This window comes from Lathamus discolor, chromosome 12 (assembly GCF_037157495.1).
Source record: "Lathamus discolor isolate bLatDis1 chromosome 12, bLatDis1.hap1, whole genome shotgun sequence".
NCBI classification, from domain to species: domain Eukaryota; kingdom Metazoa; phylum Chordata; class Aves; order Psittaciformes; family Psittacidae; genus Lathamus; species Lathamus discolor.
The window spans coordinates 5,206,793-5,227,649 of record NC_088895.1 but is presented as its reverse complement, the minus strand read 5'-3'; the positions used below and the strand labels follow the sequence as shown (position 1 = coordinate 5,227,649).

The 20,857-nt window shown below is 42.2% G+C and overlaps 2 protein-coding genes across 13 annotated transcripts in view; one reads left to right on the top strand and one right to left on the bottom strand.

Moving 5' to 3' along the window:
- Positions 1-1,537: 1,537 nt before the first annotated feature.
- Positions 1,538-18,773, bottom strand: KLHL22 (kelch like family member 22). Of its 8 annotated transcripts, none has more exons than XM_065693046.1 (8): positions 18,530-18,773; positions 17,231-17,338; positions 9,169-9,438; positions 8,111-8,276; positions 6,238-6,956; positions 5,183-5,375; positions 3,687-3,920; positions 1,538-2,671 (listed from the first exon to the last, which is right to left on the bottom strand). In XM_065693046.1, exons 3-8 carry the CDS (start codon positions 9,393-9,395, stop codon positions 2,294-2,296), a joined length of 1,917 nt encoding a protein of 638 aa, XP_065549118.1. In that variant the 5' UTR covers positions 9,396-9,438; positions 17,231-17,338; positions 18,530-18,773; the 3' UTR covers positions 1,538-2,293. The 8 variants fall into 8 exon arrangements, with proteins under 8 accessions (XP_065549118.1, XP_065549122.1, XP_065549120.1 ...); XM_065693050.1 differs by having other exon boundaries at positions 9,169-9,421; XM_065693048.1 differs by having other exon boundaries at positions 17,231-17,322.
- MED15 (mediator complex subunit 15) overlaps positions 18,696-20,857 on the top strand; it is a 30,389-nt gene continuing 28,227 nt past the window's right edge. For 4 of the 5 annotated variants that reach the window (XM_065693043.1, XM_065693042.1, XM_065693044.1 and 1 more), the window contains exon 1: positions 18,697-19,049. In XM_065693043.1, the coding sequence (XP_065549115.1) occupies positions 18,982-19,049 (68 nt within the window). In that variant the 5' untranslated portion in view covers positions 18,697-18,981. Of the gene's footprint in view, positions 19,050-20,857 lie in introns of all 5 variants that reach the window. The other variant, XM_065693041.1, reaches the window with a different exon arrangement.

The following is a 20,857-nucleotide window of genomic DNA, read 5'->3' as shown; positions in this document are numbered from 1 at the left end:
AGTGATAGGGTAGAAGCTTGGGGAAAAAAATCCAACCAAACATGAGTTTTCTCAAAATATTTCTTTAGCTTAATAATTACTCATGAATGTCTTACATTATCCTAGGTAATCTAAGAATGAGCCTGCTTGGTTATTTGTAATAGTAAGTAATACCCTCTATATATTGGTAGTATACATAGGAAAAGGAAAAGAAGTCAGGCAAAGAATGATTACTTTCTTATCATGAAAGAGGCTAAATAATATTTTCACTTGTATAACATAGGGTATCACTGGTCTGTTGAGCTAGTGCTTGTTAAAACTGAAAATGCACTGCAAGCATCAGACTTGAGTTAGATGTCTGGGTTTAGTTAGAACAGCTGGGTCTGGAGTATGACCTGGAGCACTACAAGTCTTGAATCACTTGTTTGCAGAGGAAACAAATTGCCACTGCAACACTTGCAGTCTGGAAGGAGTGGTTCTAGTGATGTCCAGGTCAGAGAAATCTGTCCTTGTATCTGAGGGCTACATGAAATTCTCACAGATTAAAAATAACTCTGTTTGCAAAATAGGAATACTGGTCAGTCTCCAGTACTGCAGTGTAGTAAAGTCTGTATTTCCAGACTCCATGTGCAGTTCAGAGTTCATTATTAAAAAAGGTTTTCTGAAGCAGCTCATCATCAAGGCTTCCTGCAGTTACCAGGTCTTGTGTTTTATTTGCCAACTGGCAAAGGTTCAGAGGCTGAGATGAAAACTGACAGTGCTGGAGAAAAAGATCTGACAAATGCCCCTCTTTTAATAAGCTGCTGAGCTTACTAAAAGAGGTGTGCAAATACTCTTCAATCTTTTCCAGAAGCCCATGTACAGTCATCTAGGTCCATTTTGAAATCATCTTTGTTTCCCTAAACAAAACATCCCCAAGTAATGGTGGTATCTTCAATTTCTCTGAAGTAGCAAGTCAATGCGCAATATTTGTCATGATGTAATGATACTTCACTAGTTCTACATCATTCTGATTGTCACTGTTTTTGCCTTTCTTCTGCAACCCCATTATTGCTACAAGATTTAAAAGCTTCTGGTAGTTTGTCATAATTTTCTGGTGGCACGGGTTACTTCTCACCTCTCTGAGAGTAAGGATCCCGTAGGATTCAGGTATCACACTGGTTCAGCCTTTAAATCAGCTTCTCAACTAATGGTAAGCAAGACGGTAGTCAGAAGCCAATTATTTTAAGGCCTCACGAAGGAAAGATTAACATGCCTTATCTTTCTGAGCTGAAATATTTCTGTATTATGTTCCTGGCATTAGTTCAGTTACTGCAGGGTCCTGGACCAGTGTAATCTTCAATACCTCCAGCTATCTTTCTTACTACTTTTTTTTTTTTTTCTACTGTGGCAAAGCAATCTCTCCTCTCTTCTAAAGCATATACTAAAAGAGTGAAAAAAAAATTGCCATCTCCTAAGCTGGTGTAACTTCACTGATTCTAATGTAGTACTACAGGATTTAATTTAAGATCACTACCTTTCAGACTCCACATCACAGTTAATAAAACTGAGACAGTAGTTAAAAAAGTTCTGACAAGGATTTATTAATTTATGCTTGTGAACAAATGTGTCTGACAGTTGAGATTGCCATAATTTGTACAGAGAGAGTTCCACTGTGTTGACAGAACTTGCAGTATAGAAGTTCAGTCTGTGTCAGTTCACAGACTTTAACCCAGTTACAAAGATGGCTGAATGCCCAGATGAGATGAAGGTTCAGACTTTCTTGCTACTGTTCCCGTTTCTGTATGTTCAGTCTTGCTGAAAAACCAATCAAGCTGTCTGACACCCAGCACAGGAGGGAGACGCTAGGTGTTACCTTCCTGTGTTAAGATGGTTAGGAAGTTTTGTTACCAAAAAGAATAGGGAAAAAACCACCCCAACTCTCAAAAAGCTATTTCAAGCTAAAAGCTGGAAGGAAAGAAGCTAGTCAAGCTGAGCCTTCTGTGCCTTTTTTATTGTCCATGCTGAAGACTGAGAAAAGTATCCTTCAAAGCAAAAGAACCTCTATATTTTAACTGGGAAAACAGCAGTTCTGTGGTTACTTTAAAAATGCTGCTTCTGGCAGGTGGGCAGGTACTGAATGTAAGCTGCATTTTGTGCAGAACACTTGCAGATGGGCAGATATTGACTGTGAATGGCATTTGTGCAGAACACTTATTTTCCAAACCTTTAAATACTGATTTATGCATATAAGAAAGACATATAAAATCTCTAAGTATTTTCTTCAAGCCTTAATTTCCTCATTCACTGACAAAAAAATAAATATTAAAGTTTTCTAATCTTCACTTGAATTATCAAATTCCTCCCAGTCTGATACGCTCATAACTTCTGATGGAAAGTCAAGGTGATACTTCATGCGGTCTGCATGCCATTCTGAGAACCACTTCTCTGTTTCCATTAAAATAGCCCTTGGCAAAGTGAGGACACAGGCAGCCATCCCAGAAATATCATCCTCCAACTGGGGTCCTTCCTCCCAGCAGTCTCTCTCTGCATCATAAATGTGGACATAGTCCATGCGGATTCCTCTGTTGTGGGATCTGCCTCCCAAGACATAGATCCTGTTGTCTAAGACTGCAATACCTGGCTCTCCATGTCCTGCAGGAAGTGGACATACATTTGTCCACTGATCAGTGCTTGGCCTATAGCAGGCAACCTGTAAGAAAACCCAAAGAGATTAGCCAAAATTGGACTTGTATCTTAGTGACAGAGGCTGGCCATGTGGCAAGCTATTTAGGAAGCCATGCAGTAACATCAGTCTTTTGACAGGGTGTTGATAATGGAGACAGCCTATCACTATGTAGTAGCAGTACTGTACTCAGCAGAAAACTGTGCATAGTTGCATAGAGCTTTGAATCGCAAATTCTGACCCTGCTACTGGAGTGAAAGCTGTATGTTATTCAAAAACTGTACACAAAAGTGAAAGAGATGGGGACACATGCTAATACAAACTCGGACATAATGTACCTGTTTGCATTAGGAACATACAAATATGACAAATCTGCTAAGCTGTCTCTGCAACATATTTTGGAAAGTTTTAGGTTTCATTGGGTAACCCTTGGCTAACTGCTTTTATTTGTAAGCACCTTTTTATCATTCAGATATGCTTTTCAGGTAGATGTATTTCTGTCATCTTCATTGGCTTTGTTCTTACAGTTAATTTTTGTGTTTTCTTTATGTCTCTAGCAATTCTAGAAGCTGAAATAAGACTCCAGAATTCTCTTCAGCCATCACTTATCATCAGGTACTGTACTGTACATTTGATTGCATTATACAATTGCCATCCAACTTATCCTTAACAACTCTGTCCTGCAATTACATATTGGTAATTCAAAGGTCCTCGACTTAGGAAAGAAAAACATGTGAAAGTGAATTTAGTTGATGTGCTGCTTATTAGGTATGTGCATGTCACTGAATGTTATCCATCAAATATGTTTTAAAATTGATAAGAATATCAAGTGCTAGAGCTTCAATGCTTTGTGGGATAGAGAGTGCATCCAAGACAGGCAGTAGTAAATAAATCACTGCAAGTTCTGCAGTTCAGTGGGGTGAGCTGGTGCAGTAGCTGTTGCTGGGCAGTTACTTAGTGGGAGAAAGACATTACACCAGAGTGCATTCATCCACAAGAAACAGCTTCTCCCAGGAAAGGCACAGGTATGACATGCTCCTACCTGGTGAACATCCCTTCTGTAGCCAGAATCATTGTTGCTTCCTCCAATTACATAGAGCTTTCCTAAGAGTGCAGCCATCCCATGCCAAGCGCGTCTCACTGGACCATCTGCTAAAACATCCCAGCGGTCAATCTTTGGGTCATAACATTGTAGCTCTTTCAAATAGTCTTCTCCTCTCCTCCCACAAGTAATATACATCTTTCCATCCAGTGCTGCTCCAGCATGTGCATATACCTGTATCACCGCATGGGAAAGCAAGAGGTTGAGCTCTGGTTTTATGTATTTCTCCCAAAGTACAGAGTAGACATTAAGGGAGTAACATTTTTTATGAGTTATGCAGATACCAACATCTGGAACGATTTTTTTCTAGAAAATCTGTTTCTAGGTGATTATGCTGTTAGTGTAAATTTCTAAATGAAATAGACTAGAATGTCAAAAACTTCCAGAAGTGCAGTGGGGTCTCATTTTTATTACTCCTTGATCAGAAGATCAGTCATACTACTACGTTTCTGTGAAGTCCACTTGGAAGCCTTTTTGTGGATATTTTTCTTACACAAACAGCGTTATCAGGAATGCAAGATACCCCACTCAGCAGCACTCAATTGGATCTTAAGGCTTTTTATATTCTCAGCACTGACGCACAGTTTCTTGAAAGATTACTCAGGATTTTAGTTTTCTTCCCTAACCAAGATTCATCAAGCAGTTGGTTTTTGTTTGGTTTTATTTACTTATTTATTTATTATTTGCTGTATTCATCTTCGCAATACTTTTAACATGGAAATGGAAAGTTTTGCCTTTTTTAGGCACTCAGAACAAACTGTTGCATTCATAACCCCAGTTCCCATGTCACTACACCATTTCCTAGTTTCTGGGGTCATGACTGCTACTTTGGCAATAGCTGTTCTTGAAGAATAAAGGGTACTGATGACAGAAGAGACCTATTCACTCATGTATACCAAATGAGTAATTTGAAATTATGTTTAGCTGGCTTAGATGTGATTCTGCATCACATAGGCTATTGTCATCAGAACTTGTTACTCAATCTCAGTTCTGTGTCCAGGAACTAAGTAGTCTGTAGAAAGAGATCTACCCTCTTACTAGGCGGTATCTTCTCTGATCAGGAGTAAAGCATGTTGTCAGGACTGTGATCAGAAGCTTGTACTACTGTGTCTTACAATTTACCTGCCTAGGAAGAATGGGAACTTCCTGTTCCCACAGGCTATGTGTTCAATTTTCAATAGTTTTAAGGATTAACACAATGAAGGTGCAGGGGAAAACAACAAGAAAATAGGAAAAAAAAAGGCATTTAGCCTCAAAATGTTATTTACATAAATTATTACTCTCCTTTGTTGATATTCATTTATCCCATATACAGAGGCTACTGTTTCCCATCTGAATATCAGCAGATTTAAAGCTACATATGAGAAAAGCATCTAAAAAGATTAAATCAGGAACTGGGGAACTGTAGTAGTGTGTGTGGCTAATGCAGTACTTACCTCCTTCTTCAGAGGTGTCACATATTCCCAAGTGTTGCTTTTAGGGTCATACCTCTCCACTTCCCTCAGGTCTTCATGGTAATCTCTGCCTGCGACAGCATAGATATAGTTGTCCACAACACAGACACTGAGGTCAGCATGCTCTTGCTGTAGGGACTGGATCTGGAACCATTTGTTGTGTCGAGGGTCATACCTTGTAAAAGAATGGGATCAAAGAAAGTTATTCATACAGCCACAGAATCATTGCTGGAATACCAGACAGCACCACAGATGTGGGTTACTGTACTGTCTTTGGCTGAAATTGAGCTCAGCTGTAAGTGGAGTGAAATTTGGTCTTGTCAGCATTTTATTATTAGCAAAGTTGGTTTATTCTATTTTTAGAAGATGTATTTTAGCTGACATAATCATGCTATAAAAGCCTATGGTTTCCATTATCTTATACACTGCTGTCAGTAAAACTAGTAAACGTGACCATAGTATAAAGACGAAAGGGTTTTTATCTGGTTTTGCGATGTAATGAGCATGAAGGTCTAAACCTGATCCTCCTCCTTCTTTTCCTGGCATAAAAGAATACAAGAGGACTCTGGAATGCCACTATTGTGCACACAAATTCTCGAAAATCAACCAGTAATAGCATTTGCTTTAAAAATCCTTTTTGGTAATTAAATCCATTTGTATTGGGACCAAAACTAGACACAAAGTACTTCTGGAAAATCCTAGCTCAAGAGCATTTACACAATCTAGGATTCTAGCTTCATTACTGTTTTCAGCACCTTTAATACTTCCCCCCCTCCAACAAGACAGAAAGTAGAACATGTAATACTCTCAAATGAGTACTGTTTCTACCCTGTCAGGCTTGGCTTTGTCCCATAAGCTCTGCTGGAAGCTTCCTATTACTATCAGGCTCATTTCTTTATTTCTTGTGTTTTCCTTCAGTGAGGCCCTGCTCAGTTCCTAGTCTTTCATCTAGCAGGCATATAGACCATGCTGTCTTACTGACTGAGATGGGCAACAGGGTGGTAACAAAAATAATAGCAGGATTATCCTCATCTTACCTCCAACACCTTGACTCTGCTCGAAAGCCACTTACATTGTTGTCTCCACCAATTAAATATACAAAGTTATTGAGAACAGCAATCCCTTGGTTCGACATTCTGGGAGCTAGCGCAGCTGTAAAGTGCCTCCACTCTCCCAACAAGGGGTTCAGATACTTGGCTTGATCACTGAGGACAATGGATGGAGTAGAATGCATCCCTCCAAATCCTACTACACACTGGAACTCTGATCTCAGCTGTGTCTGGGAGCTCTGAAGCATCGGTTGAAGACATTCATTCTTGTGGTACATTAACGCATCTGCAACTGTATCTTTTAAAGGACATGGACTTAATTTGTCATGAAGCCTTTGCAGGATCTGAGGTTCCATCAAAGGAAAACGAACTGTCTCAAGTAGCTTAAGGGGCTCCATCAGGGAGACCTGATCTGTCTCCAGTTGCTCTGGTGAATAATGATAAAAAAGTGCCCCATCATAAACTTCAAACTCATAGTTAACCTCCAAACGATTGCTGCTGAGAAGGGAATAGACCTTCTGCAAAGGTAGCTGTCGGTACACTTGTGTCCTTGAGAAAGATGCAAAGTTCTTCAAAATGTAGGAGTCCAGCTGATCACTCAAATGTTTCAAGTCATAATGGTCAGCTAGTCTGTATACATCAAGTATGTTCTCTTCGTCTACCCAGGACATGAGAAAATCACAGCAGAACTTAATGACTTCTGGAATCTGCAAGAGAGAGATACTTTTCATTGCAGACACCTCTTACCTCACAGTCGAGAGACAGGTGATAGAAGCTGGAATGACTGACTGTAAGAAAGTTGTCCACAAGATGACTGCTCTCCTCAGTCTGATCACCATGTTCACTTGCACCCAATTCACCTTTCTCCAGAGCAAAAGAACTCAACATGGTGAATACAATATAGATCTTCTAGCCACCTTATACTGCAAATCTATGAGTTTGGCTTCATGTGCAGCAGCAATGTGTTTTCAAGAAGACACATGGGACATTTGACAGCCAGGCTGTCTGGTTTGTTAGCATGGCACCAAGCTGTAGCTGCCAGGGAGGACATGGTGAAAGCCAGGTTTATAGTCACTTTGTAATTGTTCTTTCAGAGCACTATAGATAGACATACTGTATCAAAGACTGTATGTGTAACAAATATATGTGCATCACTCGAGCACAGGAAGCCATTTGAAAGGAAAATGAATATCTTATAAATACAATTTGAAGTTGTAGATGGCAGGAGTGACTGATGCCAAACAAAGAACTAACTGCTGTCCAAGACCCCCTCTGCTACAGAGTGGTGCTGAGTCTGTAGAAACCAACCAAAGCAAGCACTCAGAAAGTTTAAAGTTTAGTAACAAAGCCTTATGTAGCAGTTAGCTGCAGGGGAAATTAGAGAAAAAAACTCATCTTAAAGGCACACTGAATTCTGCACTTAGTGGAGAAACTATAATGGCAGGATTTCCTGTAGTGATAGGGTCAGGGGAGGTTATGTGCCTGTCAGCTCAATCTGGGGAAGGTCTTGAGCAGCACAGCAGTTTCAGAGCAGCAAGCCCTGTCCTTTACCATAGGCCAGAAGTATTCTATTTCATAAGCAGATCAGCGGAAGTGAGTGCTATATAAAATAGTCCTCTAGATGAAATGGTAAATGTTTATAAGTAATAAAACCATTGACACAAATGAGATTTCTAATTACTCATTAATTGTTCCTACCCTTCCATAGTTCCAGTGGAAACAGCATCTCAAAGAAATTCTTCTCATCAGACCCATTATTCACCTCCTAACCCTCCATTTAATCGGATATCCAAGTTTTCTGTTTCTTTTATTGTTGCTTTTGGTTTTTGCTTCTTTTTTGTCATATCTCCCAGCACCTCACCTGAAGCTGACAGGCTGCAGCTAAGGTTTCCTGTACACTGTTCACACTGAGTTCCAGCTCAGAAGTGTAAATGAAGTTCAAGATTTTACACATTGCATTGTAGGAGATGCCGTGAATATGAACTTCTTCTTGTTCCATCTCTCTTAGTCCTCCTGCAAACATTCCTCTGTAAAAAAGACAATGGCAAATGCTATGGCAGATTTGCATTGAAGCTATTTTCAGTTTGCTCATCTTATGTTATCCTGGGAACATAAAGAATATTCAGAAAGATAAAAGCCTAGCCAGACACTTTTATAGGATTACCTCTTCTCTAAGCCAGTGATACAAAGAGTACAGGCCTTTGGGACCAAAGAAAGTAATACTCTTCATTCTGCAGGAAAACAGTTAAGGGCCATCTGAAAGGTAAGATTCACAGCTGAAGACTTAAATACAGGATAGTCAATGGGCAGAGGCAGATACTCTGGGTGTTGGAGAAGAGAAAAAACAGAGGAACTTGGACTGTAGGATTTTTTGTTGTGCTAGAGCAGTTCTTCCTCCAGTTAAAAGTTTGTCTGGCTTGCATTGGGATTTATTTGTTTGCTCTCTGAAAATAAAGTCACTTCAAGAAACTGCTAGTCAAATTGACAAGGGGAGTGCCTGGTTTAATGGACAGTGAGTCACACTATAGGCATGTAACAGAGTGACCCACTTCCAGTGACTTTTTGTGTATTATGAAATGATCACCACAAAGTCTTACAATGCTAAGGATATATTAAAAGCCACCCAGAGTGCATTTATGCAGAAGACATCTGTTCATATCTATTCTTTTTATACCTCAAAATACGTCAGGCAGTGAATTTAGTGGAGGTAAGCTCAGTGTGCAGGAACAAGAGCTTTATGTCTGTAGAGAAATAACACATAGATGAATAAGGCCATACTTAGTATTTTGAAACACATTCAGCTCCATCTTATGAGTCCAATTTTACATCCAGAAACAGCATGCCAAGATAGAAGATTCAGATGCTGCAGGTTTGAATAACATTCAGACACATGCTTGTTACTGCCATACTGAAGTGTACCTGAAATAGTCACAGGATGCAGCTAGAAGTATGCGGTGAGCCTCAATAGGTTTCTCTTCCACTACCAGAACTACATCGAAGAGGATGCTGCTGTCTCGGAGAGATACCAAGCCACTGAGCAAGGCCTGAGAGTGCTCTGCACTGCGGTATGTGTTGCTGGTGCGCTGCTGAAGGGAGGGCGCAAGTTGAGCTTTGTGTGTCTGAGTCAGCTCCTGATCCTCCGCCATCCCAGGCAGAAATGCTCAGCCACCAGCTGTAGCAGAATGAAATCTGTGAGACAACAGATCAGCAAAGGTTTGTGCCTTTTGCTTTACAAATGGTCCTCTGATCCCCGCCTATCACAGAAAATAAATCAGTCCATCTCTTCAGTCAGTTCTACCCTGCAGAAATTATTTTGAATGATGACAGGCAGGTGTACATCAGCACACCAAAGTGGCAGAATGTGGTTTTTCAAACAAGTATTCTGACTCTTGGGTTTTCAGTCCAAGAGTTAAGAGTATGTAGCATGTGGGGATATTTTTTTTTCTTAGCAAGAGTTTCACTTCCCAACCCATGACCAGAACCCCTTTTTTCTTTTGCATTTCTGCATCATTTGTAACAAAGAATGGGCATAATTTTGTCAAATTCTGAATTGTCTAATATCCTCAAATAACTTTGCTGCAATATCAACTGCACCTACCCTCTTTCTCTTGATATTTAACACAGAATCTGAAAGCTCTCCTCTCTCCCTGTCTTTGCTTTTTCATTTTCCTTAGCTGAGCACATTTCTAACTGTCATTCTATAAAATACTATTTGAAACCATAGACCTGAATGTGAATTTCTTTATTGTGACAACTTTAAGCTAGCACGCACAACTGTTTTCCACTTCACCATGGTTCCCTCCTGGAATTTACTCCAGTGTAGGCACCACCAAGGGCTATCCTGTACCTTTTTCTAGGGCTGCCACTGACACTGGAGGAAGGTCCCCAATGGCACATGGGGAAACACCTGAAAAAGCTATCTGGAAGTGACTTGCATCTTATGTCTGCAGTTAAGTTCTCAAAATCTCATGAGTCCTCTTCTACCATCCTGTAATCTACCCTTTCCATTGTCTTTGAAGAATGTCAGAAGCTGTAGCAGTTAGAGCTCACAGACTCTATCCCCTTGTCAGAGCACATTAGGAAAAAAAAACACCTCACCCCAAATGCAAAACACATTAGCAAAGGAAATAACTTAGCTGATATGGCTACTTAAGGCAGTTACAACAGCCTCTCCTCCAACAGCCTGGGAAATGGCTTAGTGGCGCAAGTGACAGTCACAAGAGGTAACCAGCAGTCAGGGAAGCAAAAGCAGAACCAACCCATCAAATCCAAACAAACAAGGAAGAAATGGAATCATTGTTTAATTGTGCCAGCCATAGACAGTGAATGCAGCATTGGAAAGCTCTCAAAAGTACTGCAAGGTATTCTGTGTTTGGTCAGTGAGGAAGGAGCTATCTGGATAACCCCAAGAAAACCAAAAATGTTTATTGCTCTGCCTGAGGGAAGTTACCCTACAGTGGCCAAACCAAAAAGAAGCTAGGTGCCATTGCATCATAAATGGGATGATAAAAAAACTCACCAAAACCCCCCAAAATAACTGAAAAAACATATTAATTGTTGTCTGCTCTTTGCCAGGAAAACAAAGGCAAGCAGCTCAGAAGAGGAGCTCTGATGAGACAGCCTTCTGTTGTGAGCACATTCAGGTCAATTGTACGGGGGAAACTATCCATCATCAGCTGAAGAGATGAATAATGGATTATTTTTCATGACAGGTAGAGGCTTTTCCTAGAAATAAGATGACTGCTTTTGAAGCAGACAAAACATTACTGTATCATTTGATTTGCTTCTGGGGAATATTAAAAGTGATGGATTGAGGCAAGGGAGATCATTTAGTAAGAAAGGCAGCTGAAGAGTAAGAGTTACTAGACCTTGATCAGAAATTTCCCACTTCACTAGAAGGGAATAAATACAGCAGAAACTATGGTGAGATATGGTCCAAATTTGGAACAGATTCAGGTAAACCACATTAACTCTGGTTTTGTGGTTTAATGTGGTTAACACTCCAGAGTGAGTGTGGTTAATGCTTAAGAAAAGGTTGCATCTCTTCAGCTATTTAGAGAGCTATACCAGAAGTCTCTAAGACTGTAAAATCATTGAATCAAAAAGCAAAATTAAATGTAACAAATTAACTATTTTCTGAATTCAAGGACTTTTGCTGGGTAGGGGAAACGGCATGACCTTTGATACAATATTACAGTGTGTTGTTTAGTGTAGCCATGTGTGGAAGAGAGGCTATGGAGAAGTTAAGTGAGAAGCTGTGCTGGTTTTGCCTAGGAATGACAGGTATATTAGAACTACACAGGCCATTGAACCTTTGTAACAAGTGTTAGCAAAGAAATGTATTGTAGGCGTAGAAAGATAAGAAATATGTCCAGAGAGAGAGGTCTGGGGAGGGAGAGGTACATGCAGGGTAGAGAGGAAACATACATCATGCCAAGACTTACTTAGGTCTACCTTTAAGTAATAGATCCGTAGACAGTTACTATCCAGAACACATTCTGTATCCAAATAATCTTAAAAAGGAACAGAAAGGGGGTGAAGCTTTCAGCAGCTAAAGACCAAATCTTACAAATATGGATCCAACCTTACAAATATGGTAACTGGAACCAGGAAGATCAAATGGTATTATAAAATTAATTAATTAATTAATTAATTAATCAGGGATTCTGAAGCCTGTATGAGCATTAGTATCTGCAGAACTTTAAGTGACAAATGGGGCTGTCTGGGACATCTGTAGGGAGTTTATCTCACTGCTAGTTCTACTAGATATGGACTTGAATTATCCCATAACTGTTAGCAATAGCTGAACAAACCAGCCCTGCTTACCAGCAGGCCTGTGTAAGCCCCATGTGGTCAAACATGCTGGGCTGCACCCCCAGCTGATTTTTGGCTAGTCAACAACTGAGCCTACATATTTTGCTACACTCTATTTTCTGAATTTTGGCAGTGCCTTCTTGTTCTCAACTTCAGGCCCTGGATTATGTCTTGGCCATCACAGGTGAGCTGCACTGTCCATTAGAGTGGTCACTCAAGCACCTACATCAACAGAGGAGCTGCCTTGTGCATTTGGCACACGGAGCCACCATGACACAGAAACCCACCACTCTTTAGAGCTACCTGTGAGTATTTTGCCATCTATAATTATTTGTTCTAACCAATTTTGGATGTGATGCTAGAAAACCAGTACTGCTGTGGAGAAAGGGTAGAATACTACTGAGCAAGTACAGTGTATATTGTCTAAAACTTGCCAGCACTCTTAAGTTCTTTCTGTACATGGATACATGAAGTTTCTTAACTACACTGTAATTAATTCACCGGGGGAAGGAGGGGGATGTTGGGAATTGGAACTAGATGATCTTTAAGGTCCCTTCCAACCCAAATCATTCTATTATTCTATGATAAACTGTGGCTACTCAGAGAACCTCTATCCCATTACATGTACCTCCCTGCTCTCCTAAACTGGGCTTTAAAGCTTATAAACACGCATGAGTGGTGTGATAGCTTAACAGTGGTAACAGACTAGAAAAATTCTCACTGCAATGATTTTCATGAACTGTTTCAAACTTATAAAATTAAAGATGAACACTTGTGGTGTTGGTCTAAGATGTCTGACTGACATAATTGGTTAATTCCTCTTCTTAACACCTACCTAGGTAGTCTTAGGAGCTGGCAGAACAGACCTTAAAACAAAGAAAGGTAGAAGACCATTAAATGGCTTGTCAGGGATGGTCAGCAAGATTCATTTAGCTGATTACGGAGTGTGCTCAGCTTTGTAATAGCTGTACAAGGAGCAGCTGGGGTTAGGTGTGTAGGAAGTTACAAAGAGTGGTTATTGAAGCAGAGTTAGTGGGTTGTGTTGAGAGCTTCTTTGAAAGAGAAGTGCGGTGGTTTTGGTGTTTCAGTTTTCTGGACTAAATGCAGTGTGCATGGTGAGCCAATAGTTTTGTGGATTTATCTGGGTGTTGTTCTAAATGCTGATTACAGATTTGCTGGGGAGGGATATTGGTGTTATCACAGCACCTTGCTTCTCAGACTGTGTGTCTAACTGTAACCTGTGTGCTTTGTGCCTTTGTTACTGTCCAAACATCTAGTGGAAGTGTGATATTTTATGTGTGGTGTACCAGCTAGGTGGGAGGATTGGCTGTTAAGATATTTAGGAACTGTTATGCCTTGTAAGTGTTCATTAGCCTTAGGAATTACAAGAAAATTTATTGAATCACCTCTGTGTATTTTGAGCTGAACATAATTTAATGCGACCTCCTCAAATGTGTATTTTGCTTAATCTTTGTTGCCCTTTACGAAAAAAAAAATCTAAATGGAGTACAAGCAGTACAGTTCTGCATGGAGAGACACAACAGGCTTGTGCAGCCTCTTGCACACTGCAGAAAACCTTCTATTCGCTTTTTCCTTCCTGACCACTCAAGAACTTCGTTGGCTTTTAGGCCGTGAGACACCATTTTTGCAGGCTGGCATCTGTCCCTGTGAATGAAGGAGCTTTAGGCAGGCCCTTGCTAGCAAATATAAATGCACAGTCCCTTCAACTGTGCAGCTAACTTTCCTCTATCTTGACCCTCTCTACTGTCAGTTTCTTGCTTGCAGGATATTCTTGAGTCCCCTTTGTTTTCTTATTTCTGTTGTTCAGAAACTAACTCTGTGACTGAGCCAAGTTCCTAGAAATCCAAGTAATCCTTTTTTATTTCCTCTCTTCTTGTGAAAGTTTCTCAGTGCTGGTCCATCTGTTAACAGTGAGATTCAGCGGCAAAGTACTGCAGGATTGACCCTAAAGTGGAAGAGATGAGGAACACTTTCTGTTCACTGCGCTTTTTTAGCAGCAGCAAAGATAAAAAGTATCATCTCATGTGCTTTGGATGCTGTATCCAGAAACAAGGGGAAGTAAGTCCTTGTTCCAACCACTTTGCAGAGAAAAACAGACTAGAGGGCTTTAGCTGGCTGCACAAGGTATTTGAGACTACAGTTATGTTTGTTTGACTTGTCTTTTAGAGAGCAGTGGGTTAGTGTAGTGATTAATGATAGGGTATTACCATTGAGTACCAAGTACATAAAGAGGAAGGAGGCATATGAAGTCAGTAACCATATGTGCACTTCTACAGGCAATCCTAACACAGGAAGACATGCACTATTTGGTCACTTCAAGGAATTCAAACCCCAAAACAAACCAAACAAAAATCCCCCATAAATGGCAAAACCCTCAGAGCATTTCCCAGCAGCTGGGTCAGCATATGTCCTGGATGCATCCTGCTGCCATCATAAATACACTCAGCCTTTATTTTCTGGCAAGAGATGCTGTGCACCGATTCTGTGCTTTAAACACAGCGTAGATAGTTTACATCACTGAAGTCTGTTATTGGTATTGCATAGTATGGCATATACCTAGACAAGTATTCACCCCTTTTATGATCTCCATCCATGCTTACTAGTGGGTGTGGAGTGTTTTTCTTCTTTGTATACTTGCGCTGACAGCCTTGATCCTCTACTGTAGTGAAATAGCTGGATATAGAAAGGATTATCCAACTTAGTTTCTATGGGAACTCAGACATTTTTGTATTCAAGAGCTTGTGGCTGTCAGTTACATCTCTACCAAGAGGTGTTTTACGCAGATAGTGATATTTTCTTGTGCATCAGCTGCGCCCAAAATAAACTAGAGCTTGCTGGTGTCGGGTATCCAAATCTGTTTAGCTTACTGCCATATGGACAGGTGGTTCACGGTTGGTGGGGGTCCCATGCTCTTAGAATTGTGGAATAATTTAGGATGGAAAGAAACTTGGGAGGTCTCTAGTCCAAACTCCTGCTCAAAGCAGGGAAAACTTCAAAATCAGGTCAGGATGCTGACAGCTTCATCTAGTCAACTGCAGAATCTTCAGCATTGTCAATAATCGGAAAACTGAGTGCTTCACCATCAGATTTTTTTCTTTATCTTATCTGAACTTCTTTTCCTGCAGCTTATAACACTTGCCTCTTCTCCTTGGTGCTCTGCATCACAAAGAAGAGTTTGGCTCTACATTTTCCTGTACCCATAGGATAGCTTAAAAAAATGGCAGCTGGCTCTCCCCGTCTCTGTATTTAACAAACCAAGTCTTCTTGCTTTGTGGGCTTTTAAGTGCTGAATAAAGGGGAAAATAGTAATTTCTCATGATTTACTGTCTTTGCCTTGCTCAGCATGAAGCTGGCCCCTGTTGGAGGAACCATATTCACCCTGCTGCTCATCAGGAACCCCAGGCTCTCTTTTGGCAAAGCTGACTTCTAGCCAGGCTTGTCTCCAACCTGCTCTGACTCAGATGCACGACTTTTGCTATTGAAATCTACATGGTTCCTCTCGGTCCATTCTTAAAGCTTGCTAGTACCCCTCAGTTGCAGGTCTGTCCTCTTTCTTGCAGGCCATCTTCATCACTTTTTCTCTAATACACAGCAACCAGTATGGTGTGCTCTGGGTGTGCTGTATTGTCATCCAAATAGATTAGGCCCTGAAAAGTCTTAGTGCATGGGAGGAAGCTTAAAATCTGTGCCCTAAGGCTTCCCACACCTTCATCTCTCCCTTAGGGAGTAAAGAGAATTAGGATCTAAGCCAGGATTCAGCTGAAGGCCTAACAAGGAGACAAGATACAAGACTAAAGCAAAACTCTAGTTCTTCTGACTCTCAGCAGATGCAAATAGGCAGAACCTGGCTATGTACCAGAATTTTGACAGGGCAGAGGCCACACAAACAAATAGGTCAAAGAGTCAGGGAGTGTGCAGAATGGGGAGGCAGCTGGGTGCCTGCCAAAATAGTTCAGAAAACAGATGTGATGCCACCAACAATGTAAGCTGAAAAGCAAAACTATTGTTCATTCTAACTGGAATGCAAATACTGGAATAATTCATCATAATATGGTAATTTGTAATGGGTACTTGTAAGACAATGGAGTACAGCATTATGTGCAATCATGACTTAAGTCAATTTCATGCCTTTTGTAGAAAAAGAGAAGAGGGGTGAAATAAAAACAGAAGCTCTTCTCAGCAGTGCTTCTTTCAGAATTATCCCTCTATGCATTCACAACTGTGGAAAACCCCTCTCTTCCTGAAATATCACTTAATTTTAGGAACTTCTACAAATACAGGAAATGACCCAAACCACTCCTTTTGACCAAGGTTTCCACAAAAAGGAATGAAGATATCTGGTAGCATATAATTCTCAATGTTAGTTTTGAACACTCATCAAATGATGAGATGCTTTTGCTAGGTCTATGCATGCCATCTTTCTTTAAGTCCCTAATGGGAACATGCAAGAATGTCTCCTCGTGCTGTACTTCTGAGCCAGTTTCAGTTTCTCGCATTAGTAGTACACTTGAAGTGTGGGAGGAAACCAAAAGGTGTGATTCGGGAAACAGCTTTTGCAAACTATGCTGCCTCGTAAATTTTGGCATTCATTTCTTTCAGGGTGGTTTTATTTTTTTTTTCCCCAAGCCTATTACAAGTTATCTGTAGGACATATTGAGAATAAAACTCCTCATATTTAATATGAGAATATGGCAAAACTCCCATGAAATGTATCTAAATACAGATATTTAAAAATATTTCTCCCCTGTGAACAGGAGCATAACCTAAAGAGTATGAATTTTCTAACTTGAATATCTCATCCATAAGAAATTTCCAACTTACCCAAATTCAGAGAATTGCAAAGTTTCCTGTGGTGCATTTTTGGAGGTGGCCCAAATGCTACCAAGAAATTGTAACAAGGAAACCAAAACTTCAACAAGATGCTAGAATGCTTTATGGCTTCAGCATATTTTTAAGAGTCTGATCATCTCTTACTACTCTTTTGGGTTTTTGGTTGGTTTTTTTTTTTTCCCCTCATTCCTAATCTTGAAACAAGATTTGCTTTTCATCTGAGTCTTTCAATAGCCAAGTTCTGGTCTGGATGGAGCAGCTGCTTGTTTGATGAGAGTTATAAGCAACTATATTCAGCCAGGGTGTACCTGCTTACCCTAAAAACTAGTGGTCCATCACTAAGGCTCCATCTTTCTTCCAGAATCAGGATGTAGTGTTCAGTTCTATGTCCAGATGGATCTGGTAAATCTGTGAGGAATACGTTCTTTTGACAGAATTATTTTAATGATCTTAAAAATTCTTAGCCCCTTAAAAAAGTCTTTTCCATGATAAGAACAACACTTTTTAAAATCAAGCTCTCTAAGAAATAATTATACTAAAATTGACAGTTTATAAATTAGCCAGTGGTATATGTTCTCTTGAGAGACTCAGCTAGTTGGCAAGACCTGAAACTGCACTGTTGAACTGCTGAAACCTAATAATGGATTTTTAATAGTCTAAAATATAAGGAGAAAAAATAATGGGCAGTAATTAATTCTGTGCCAAATAGAAGAATTAAGTGACTTGTAAGAGAGCAAAGGCCTCTTTCAGCACACTCCAATTCTGGTTTGTGTATCAAACATGAATTCATCCATATTATTTACCACATTAATTTTGTTCCTGCTGGAAACAGAGGTTCCTCCTCTGCCCCATAACTTATAGATTTCCCCATCAGGAATGCAGAATGAACAGTTCCCTCTGCAGGTGAATGCTACCTGGAGCTGCACATCATTAAAAGAGGCAGCCTGACTCTATACAAACCCTGTGATTAAGAGGTGAAAGACAGTTCAAGTAGGCTTATAGTTTTACTTTGCTTTTCCCTGTTGACAATGCCTTTGCAGGTCCCAAGACCCAACACCCTCCCACTTGCTCACCCCACCTCCCGTTCAGGCAGCCCTAGTGAAGCAGCGGGGGAAGCTCTGTGCAGGGACACGGGCTTTGGCCTTGCCAGGGCATCCTCAGGGGTTCCATGCTGTCAGCAGGGCCTTGGCGTCAGCCGCGGCCTGGCTGGGGCGGCCCCGGTGGCTTCATGCGACCAGCAGGGCCTTGACAAGGGACTACCCTGGCCTTGCCAGGACGAGGGCGGCCGTGCGGCTGTCAGTCGCCGTTCCGGTGCCTGCCCTGCCCCGCCCCAGATCGACTCTGCCCGTCTCCACCGGCAGCCCTTCGCCCGTGGTTTCGAGGTGCTGCCATCCCTGGGCATCCCTGCGGCGAGCAGGCAGGTGCGGGACAGCGCCTCACCTGCCCGGGTCCTGTCCTGGGGCGCCAAGCCGTGGCAGGCTCCTGTACTAAGCGCCCCCGGGGGAATGGGTAACGCCGGCTCCAGCTGGGGGCTGCCTCCTCCCCGGAGCGCCGGGCGGCCTAACCGTTACCTATCTCCCCCTGTTTCCCCGCCGCCGCCGCCCCCGCCACCTACCGAGAGTGGCGGCGGCGGCCTCCGCCAGCGGCTTCCGCCTTCATGTGCGACCCGGAACCCACAGGGACGGCACTTGACGCGCCCGCCCCGCGAGGGAGGGGCGGCCGGAACCGGGGCTGGCGGGGGTGGTGAAAGCAGCCAGGGTCACCCGGCGGCGCTGCCGTGTTCCTGGGCGCAGTGTGCCAGGCCGTGCACCGGACCTGCCACCCGCCGGGGCGGCCGGGCCTCGCTGGTGCTGAGGGGTGTGTGCCCGTAGCGGGACTACATTTCCCAGCGAGCCCCGCGAGGGCCGGTAGCTCTCGCGAGAGTTGGCGGGGCTCACGCCCGAGCTCCATTTCCCCTCAAGCCTTCAGCGCGACAGAAGCGGGTCTGCGGCACTCCCGCGGCGGTGGGTGGCGAAACGGCGGAGGGGAGCGCGCTGGCAGCGGCGGGCGAAGGAGGCAGCGGCAGGGATGGACGTGACTGGGCCTGAGACCGACTGGCGCAGCACCACCTTTCGGCAGAAGCTCGTCAGCCAGATGTAAGTGCGGGCTGCGGCCTCAGCGCTGAGTAGGCCACAGGCGGGCCTCGGCCTTTGCCGGAGGGACTTCAGCGGCTCCCGCTGCTTCCGAGGCTGCCTGCGCCCCCGTGTCTGTGTCCCACCCGTCTGAGCTCCTCTGCCAGTCCTTCCCGGCCCTTCCCTTGCTGCCTGGGTTCCTCCGTGGTTCCCGGTGTTTCCTTTTCCTTAGGCCCTTTCACCATCCCCCTGGGAGGGGACCTCTTTACCAGGACTTACTCAGACCCCGTGCGAGGGGTTCGCCGGGCCCCTTCTTTGACTTCATTTCTTTGCTTCTCCTTCCCTTTCACTTTCCTCTTGCCCATGAATAGCGGCTTCCTGTCCCACTTGACAGCGTCTGCTTTAGGCCTTTGATTTTGGCAGTGTCCATAGTATTGTCAAGTTTGACATATTCTGTCCCATGAAAACCACTGTTACTATCTTGCATCCGCCATTTTAGGGCAAAAAATAAATAAAAAATGTTGGGTGATTTAGTGTGAAATTCAGTTTGTTGCCTTTTCAGTTGTTCTTTATGAAACAATATCTACCTGAATTACTTTGCTGCTCTGCTTGCTTTTTCTGTTTTATGGAAGGTTCTTCTATGGTATGAAGGGTGGTTATTACAGAAGTGAAGACACTGTTCCATCCTTCTGAAAGTCATGTTGAAATCTTTATGTATTATCCTGGGTTCAGCAGTAGCAGTCATTTTCTCTTTCTTAGTAGCTGGTGCAGTGCTGTGTTTCCGACTTTAGTCTGGGAACAGTGCTGATAACACACTGATGTTTTTAGCTCTTGCTAACTAATGTTTACTCCGATCAAGGACTTTTTCAGTCTATGCTCTGCCAGTGAAGAGGGGCACGGGAAGCCAGGAGGAAGCAGAGACAGGACACCTGACCCAAACTAGCTAAAGGGGTATTCCATACCACAGCACATCATGCCCAGTTTATAAACTGGAGGATTGCTGCTTTGATTGGGCTGGGTATCAGTTGGCGGGTAGTGAGCAATTGTATTCTCTTCTCTTGTTATTTCCCTTATCATTATTATTATTGGTGGCAGCAGTAGTGGTTTGTATTATACCTTAGTTACTGGACTGTTCTTATCTCAACCCGTGGGAGTTACATTCTTCTGATTCTCCTACCCATCCCTCCAGGAGCTGGGGGAGTGAGTGAGTGGCTGTGTGGTTCTGAGTTACTGGCTGAGCTTAACCCACAACATGTATATATGCATGCTTGAGAAGCTTGATCTTGCCCCGTTGCTTGTGAGAATCAACATTTAAAACCAGACTGTCTGACATGTAAGCAGTATGCTGTTTGGCTGCATGTAGTTTTACTGCCTGGCTGTAGGCTTTACTTAAGGTGTTTCGGAATTAAAGCGTTATGGTATTCATTAAAGAAATACGATAATTTGTGTCTGTCAAAGCCATGCAAACTTTCTTGTTTCTCAGAACTGATGTTTTACTTTCTAAACTTTCTGCAAAGTCACTAATCTTAGATTAATCCTGTGTTGCTGCTTCTCTTCCTCTTATAGAATCATAGAATCATAGAATGGTTAGGGTTGGAAAGGACCTCAAGATCTCTTCTACTACTTCATCAAAATAAGCAAACAAAAGTACCCTCAAATGCTGTGTAACTTTGAGGAAATAAATATGAATAATAAGGCACAGACCTTAATGAAATAAATCTTTGGTTCTGCATTTGCCCTGTGAATGGGAACTGTTTTTTCTCTGAGCAGTAAATGCTGATAAACATTTCAATGGAAACCTATAGCTAGAGATAAAAAAAAAAAGCTACCAC

Coding starts and splice junctions, on each gene's coding strand:
- KLHL22 (XM_065693046.1), bottom strand. CDS start 9,395: ATGGCGGAGGATCAGGAGCTGACTCAGACACACAAAGCTCAACTTGCG. Junction 8,277..9,168: donor GCATCCTGTGACTATTTCAG/GTACACTTCAGT, acceptor TCTTTTTTACAG/AGGAATGTTTGCAGGAGGAC. Junction 5,376..6,237: donor GCAGAGTCAAGGTGTTGGAG/GTAAGATGAGGA, acceptor TTCTTTTACAAG/GTATGACCCTCGACACAACA.